At 37.1% G+C, this 7116-nt stretch overlaps 1 protein-coding gene across 1 annotated transcript; it reads right to left on the bottom strand.

Moving 5' to 3' along the window:
* Positions 1-2965: 2965 nt before the first annotated feature.
* LOC131937600 (uncharacterized) lies at positions 2966-5950 on the bottom strand. Its single transcript, XM_059295153.1, has 3 exons — positions 4911-5950; positions 4004-4159; positions 2966-3611 (listed from the first exon to the last, which is right to left on the bottom strand). The coding sequence occupies exons 1-3, from the start codon at positions 5948-5950 to the stop codon at positions 2966-2968; spliced, it is 1842 nt and encodes a 613-aa protein (XP_059151136.1).
* Positions 5951-7116: the final 1166 nt, after the last annotated feature.

Here is a 7116-nt window from a genome sequence, read left to right as displayed (position 1 = left end):
TAAAATGTCCAGGTTTATAATGCACCTGTGTGTCAAGAATGAATTCGATCCATTCAACGTTTGGAATTCTGTACAAAACAAAGGGTTTACTTTTTAATATTTTAAATCTATGTTATGATTTTTTGTCTTGCTTATACCTACTTCTTTTCATATTTAAATTTTTACAATGTTATTTATTCTGTTTTCGCTTCATTATGTTATTCTTAATTGCCGTTTGGTTCTTGTATATACACTTTTGATATTAGACAAATAAATGTTGGTGTCCTTATTATTCATTAATAAATGAAGTCATTATTATAGTCTATCCTTTTCGACATTTGTTTATCATTTCTATTTTTATCTACAATAGATGACGTTATTCCTGTTTGTGTACTTTTGTGAGATTCTACTTTAAAAGTTTCGTTTCTTCTGACTTGATTTAATCTCCCTTCATTTGAAGGTCTTTAATTTTTTAGTTTTTTATTTTGCATGTCTTTCACAAACATACATTTTACTTGCATAAATACAGAGACACAGAGTCTATTTTATCTTCATAGAGTACATTAGTGAGTTATTTACCAGACAGGTTATTACAGATTTGAATGATTGTACTCTTAAACCTTTGGTAACACGATTTACATATGAGTCAGTATTATATATCCCGATGTCACAAATCGCTAAGGGTTCGAACCCTCGGGCAGATGAGGCTCGTTAGCTGGAGACAGCCACTCTTCTAGGATAGACAACTCCAAAATTAAACAACTGCTGCCTTGTAGTTTGTTCTTGGTTGGACAAAGGCTATGGAAGCAAAATCCAAAAAGAAAAGCAGGCTGAAATCGGAGTCAATGGCCTCAATGGCGCATAACCAGTTGGCACGTAACGCTTAATTGTGTTGAAGGCGTGGTCGAGTCGGCAAAAAGCTCATGGTTGATAAATTCGAACAAAGTCTCGAGTTCAAACCCACTGGCAGATAAATCTAGATCCCCTTCAACACTAATAATTAAGAACGAAGAATAAGAAGAAGACAAATCGCTAAAAAAAAGATACAACTCAACCTCCACCCCCCCCCACCCCCGCCCCCAATTTAGAGAGGAATACGCTAACGACAATTGACGGTGATAGTTTTTAACGTGGGTTGATCAATGACTTGATTTATTCTCCCGTCATTCGAAGGTCTTTAATTTTTTTTTATTTTGCATGTCTTCCATAAACATACATTTTACATGCATAAATACAGAGATACGGAGTCCATTTTATCTTTATAGAGTAGATAAGTGAGTTTTTTACCAGACATGTAAATGCAGATTTAATTGACTATACTCTTCAATCTTCGGTAACATGATTTACATATGAGTCAGTATTATATCTGTTGTCACAAATCGCTAAAAACAAAAAAAAAAACAAAAAAAAAATGAACAACTCAACCACCACCCAATTCATCGAGGCGTACGCTAACGAGAATCGACGTTGATAGTTTTTAACGTGGGTTGATCAATGGAAATTGATGATAAAACATGAAAGTATTAACTTTGAAAGCTAATCCTACGTCAGCGAATGTAATCCGTAAAAGGGTGGGTATTGACAACAGCTGATGTCTTTAGATTGAAGACCGTGTGTTGATGAGGAGGGCTGGAGTTGGGAGTGGGTGAGTGGGGGTGGGGGGGGGGGGGTCTAGCGTGGATGGGCTGTGGAGTAGGGTGGGGGTTGGTGAGTGTATAATGGTAGGTGGGGTGGGACGGTGATGGGTGAGGCTGATTGACGTGGGTAGGGTGGGTTATGAATTGCGAGTGTGTGAGTGTGTGTGAGTGTGTGTGTGTGTGTAGTGAGGACACGAGTTTGGTTGAGCCATGGATAGTAGGGGGGGGCTATGTTGGGTAGGGTTAGGTATTTTGAAGCGTAGATGTAAAATCATGCTGTTTCAAGATATCTAGATTGTTATTACAAGCTTGCAAATGGAAAAATGTTTGCCACAATTTTTTAAACATATCTCTTAATAGAATTGAAGATGCGATTCTTTACGATTCGAGAAACGGGTTTAATATAGATCATATATTAAGATTGATTACGAGTATTGAAATGGATTTAACATAGATCATATATTGGGATTGATAACGAATAGGGAAAGGGATTGAACATGTATGATACATTGGAATTATCATGAGTAACTCTTGCGATATTGAAGCCAGATGACTCCTTTACGTCCACAACTGTGTGTTGTGTTATCAGTGGCGTTACATACAATATTATATTTTGTTTGATTTGGACAAAAAAAAATTTATTCTTGAATATTGTTTAGCTTATAGAGAATTTCTCTGTTCAAAATATATACAAATAGAAGACGGTTATTGTTCAAAGTTTACTATCTAATATAAACGAAGTTCTAAATAAAGTATAACATTAAACTGTATTTTCACAGAGCTGCATTGAAGTTTAATATTAAACTAGATAACAAATAACATTACAATTTGTGAAGAATTATAATCACATATGGAGTCGGCGTGGTCGGGCAGATGAGCGTTACATTTCTTGCTTTAGCAGTCCACAGTTTTAATTATGGACAGAAGAGTTTCTTAGCTGGGACCAGCAACCCATCTAGGCGTGAAAACTCCTAAAGCAAACAACTGCTGCCTTTTCATTTGTTCTTGGCTGGACAAAAGCTATGGAAATACACACAGAAAGAAAGAATGCTTAAATCTGAGTCTTCATGCAAAAAGGTTGACTCGTGATGCTTAATTGTGTTGCACAAATTTCCGCCCAACATTACTTTTAAGAACAAAGAAGAAAGAGAAAATAATCATTTAGAAATATATTTATTGAATTTTTTTATCTTGATAAAAATTTTAATTTCGGTTAGTAGCTACCTATTCTCTCATACTTTCAATGGAGTTTAATGTTCACGGTATACATAACATGGTCATTTACTTGGATTGAATTGAATTTTAAAAAAAAATTTAAACTAGGGTTGGACTACAAAAATAAAAATAGTTCAAACTTGGGTTGGATTACACAAACAAAAAGACCGTAAATTCGGGTCTTCAATACAATCAGCCGTGTTGTTGTAAAAGTTGAGTCTGACTACGTCACCAGACACGACCGCTTTATTGGTACTGGTCAAAGCCACAACACCTTCATAGATAGCGTCGTTTGGTTGGGTCGTTACGGTCACCTGGTACCGCTGGGGCTGCGACGTGTTCGAGGCTATTTCCACTAGGTTTGTAACCTGGTCAAGTTGCAGATGTCTACAAAACTTTCTTAAATCTCTCGGTATGTAGTTGTTTACTTTGTCTACGAGAGCAAGACCCAGATAGAGACCCAACGTCTGGCTTAACTTGGCCTCTGTGAAACCCATACAGGCGCAGTACTCCACAGGAATCTGCGCGTGCTCACACGTGCGTCCTTCTGGAATCTCTTTGAACAAGCTAAACCTGGGCTGGGTGAGACTTCCTTTCCCGGTCTCTGCTTTAAAGTACAGCAGGTCAATCAAAGTCTCGTAGACGTCCGTGTGGGTCGTCAGACGCTCTTGGTTGGTTTTCACAACTTCCATCAGCTGCGGGTATTTGGTACGGAACCATGCTGGGAACGCAAGGATCATAAACGGCGTTCTTTCTTCTACCATACCGTTGAAAGTTGACCTAGAAAAATTATTCAACAGTATTAATTTTAGACTTTTTTTTACTGTCATGTATTTCTTTTGCATTTTGGAAATCATGTAGATTTCTTAACAATTACTATATTTCTTTTTTAAGAGTTTTTTAGAACATTATGATTTTATAATCACTTAAATATATATTTATTCTGTAATTAGTAAGATAGTTTGTATAATCACAGGCACTCTTTAAAGCATAAGTGCGGTTAAAATGAGTAATGAAACAAATGTATTATTATGAAAAATTCAATTGAAAATATAGATCTAGTCCAAGACCTATATCAAAATTCATAAAGTGCAATTGCAACATTACGATTAAAATAATTCAATATTATTTCCAGGAACGGCAATAGGACGTTTAAAATGTATACAAAGTACCGTATTGCTCCAAATCTGGGCCCGTGGTCACTGAAAAACACGAGGACGGTGTTGTTTAGAAGGTTTCCGTCCACCAACTTCGTCAAGAATCTGTAGTAGAGTTCATCACCTGCACTGGCTAAGTGGCTGTTGTCGTGAGTCAGGTAAGCTGAGAAACTAAAAACAATATAACACAATATTATTTTTGTACATTTATGGTTAAATAGTGATGTCTTTTCTACAAAATGTAGAAATGATTTAATCGTGGTAGAATTAAGTCCATGATTCATCTAATCTGCATTGTTAAAGTTCCACTACATGTGTTTCCTTGTAATGTTGATAACGCTGGATCATATCATCATCATATTTTCCCTTATCTAACCAAGATATATGGGGCTGATAAAGTAGAGTACATATGCTTAAGATACGCCTTATGAACGTGTAGTGTGGTGAGTACTATGCCTTGCAGCCTTTGCTTTCCGTAACGTGACTAAGGTACCCATCAGAGCTGGATGGTCTCAGTGACGGTCTATTGACTTAAACCTGGATTCGAACGAGCATGAGACCTACCGCTAAGCCATGCCGTCCCATGTTAGTCTCTTAGTAAATAAAAACTTTGTGTTGTCATTACCTAATATCCCATAGCCACGTTATTCTTCTATTAAAAACATCGAAGCTATCAATATTGCATTGCAATAATGTTTTTCAATAGTGTAAAGCAAGCAATAATATTATTAAATAATATCTCATCAAACACATACATAACAGCAGATCTGTTTATTTAGCGTGGTAAGTTTTATACACATTTTGATATGCAAGAGATTTTAAACTGTTTGATTTCCTTATTTTAGTTATTTGATGAAAACTTAAGCCTATTGCTTTGGTTTTGATAATGTACACAATTTAAAAAAATAAATAACTCACCCACCTAAATGTAAAGTACGGCTCTGATTTAGAGTTATTAAACAAAGTCGCCAGCTCTACCAAGTAGTCGGTTGAGAGAGTGATAACTGGGACGTCACCAATACAGCTTCCACTGCGCATCATGTCTGACTCCGAGTCAACCACCGCCTCCCGGAAGTAGTAATCCACCGGCGGTTTGTTCCAGCCGCGTTTCTGGTAGTGGAATGCCGTGATATACGACATATCCACAAACATTCCCGTTCTGTAGCCGGCATTGCGGTAAGCACTCCACAGAAATAAATCATTGATATTGTCAAATGACATTTTCCATGTCCAGTTCAAATTGGCCAATGCAAGTTCGTTGTTGCCTGTGAGAAGTCCAACTAAATTAGGATAAGTGTTCTTTTCGTACTTGTTGTGCTTGTGTAGCTCTACCGCTTTCATGGTATCTAGTAGAAAATTTCTTGTCTTTGGCATGGAGCGTATCATGCTGTTTCTCGACATGCCATCTACACCTACCATCATGACGCTTAGAGTCTCTTTTGGGGCGTGTTGGTTAACGTGTGTTGCATATTTCACTTTCAACTCAGCTTCCAGCTTGGGTTTTCGTCGTATAAATGTTAAAAAAGATTTAGACACGATAATGTCTGATATATTGTAGCATTTAACCACAACATAATCGTCAGTAACATTGACTGAATCGTTAAAAAACGGACCTTCCTTAACTGTTATTATTCTCCTGTCATTTTGAGAGGCTGGATCCCGAACCCGAGCTTCATATTTACAATGTTTAAATGTTGTATTCAGCCAAGGTATTTCTTGTATTTTCGTGTGGTTGATGAAGATGGTATCGCCTTTTGTATACACAATATGAGGTCTATTTTTTGAGCAGTTGATAGTAGGGAATGTTTGAAACATTGTTTCTATTGCTTTGTCGAACGGGTCAATAACAGGAAAGTTACAGCCTACATTGATTTGGCTGACATTCGTGAGATTAGTCATATGAATACTGATATGAAACTTCTGAACAAAGTGAGGGTTGATAAGAAAAGCAAACCCAAACATGGTTACACTAATCCAAAACGCAAGCAGTAGAAATATTTTGATACATGTTTGGCGTCTGTTAAAGCCTGGCAAAAAATGATAAGTTTTAAGCAACGTTTGAGAACTCAACATCTGACAACAACGCAACATTTACGCTGTATTTAAATAATAAACTATAATTTAAATTATTATTTACTTACACATGTTTTTAATGCAGCCGTGAAGACTACGGCCCCACAACATCCTAGAGGTCTCCTGTGCTATCCCTTTGTAAATCAGACAATCCACCTGCGTTTAAATTCTGACGATCGAACAACCGTCTGCCCACACGCCGTTTTAATTCGGGATTAGCTTGTTTTACTAATCTGTCAACGTTATTGCTAAGCTGAATTCAATAATTCAATAACCAGAGGCGTAGAAAGCTTTGAAACAGATTTCTTCATGCATATTCTCATGTAACTTTTCAACATTTTAGCTTAACATCGCCACTGATAAATGATGATTATGAAGTAACACACAATCAATACTCAGCTGAAGCTCAAAACACACTAGCACTATCTTTCAGTGTGTTTTTCTCCTTTAGTAAATCCTCTGGCGTTCTATTGTCCGTTCTGTTGACATCCCATAACAAATGCCGCATCTCTTGTTCCTCTCATACACATCTATATATATAATTCTCTTCTTGGATACCCTAGAAAACACCAAGCTGTAAGCGCGCCTAGCAGCCCCCCTCTCTTCCTCTATAGGCATATCCCTACCACCCCCACCCCCACATGGTCTGGTGAGCTGTGGTTCACGCTAAATGTTTACAATCGTAGAGCCGGGTTTAGTGACGGCTTTTATGAGCAGATAATTTAGTTTAAAACGATTTTAAACTAAGAGAAAGCTGCTTTCACGGGGGGGGGGGGGGGGGTATGGTAGGGGTTGGGGGAAAGAAGGGTAGGGGGGGGGGGCGTTATCGTCCTTAACGACCTACTGATAGTGTTTTAAAGCAAATATTTTCAGTGACAGCATTAGTACTGTCGAATTCACAAATTATGAATTACTGAAAAGTAAAAAATAAAACAATTAAATAGCGGCATATGATACGCCGCTGGTCGGCTCGTATACAATAAAAGAAATAAAACAACTTTCATAAAAAAAACTAGCTTTTAAATACACTACAAATAAGAAAATAATGTGCATTC

This window comes from Physella acuta, unplaced genomic scaffold (assembly GCF_028476545.2).
Source record: "Physella acuta isolate Inbredline_101_S28 unplaced genomic scaffold, ASM2847654v3 ptg000214l, whole genome shotgun sequence".
In the NCBI taxonomy this organism is placed as follows: domain Eukaryota; kingdom Metazoa; phylum Mollusca; class Gastropoda; family Physidae; genus Physella; species Physella acuta.
Note: the sequence above shows the minus strand (reverse complement) of the source record. Positions and strands in the feature narration are given on the sequence as shown.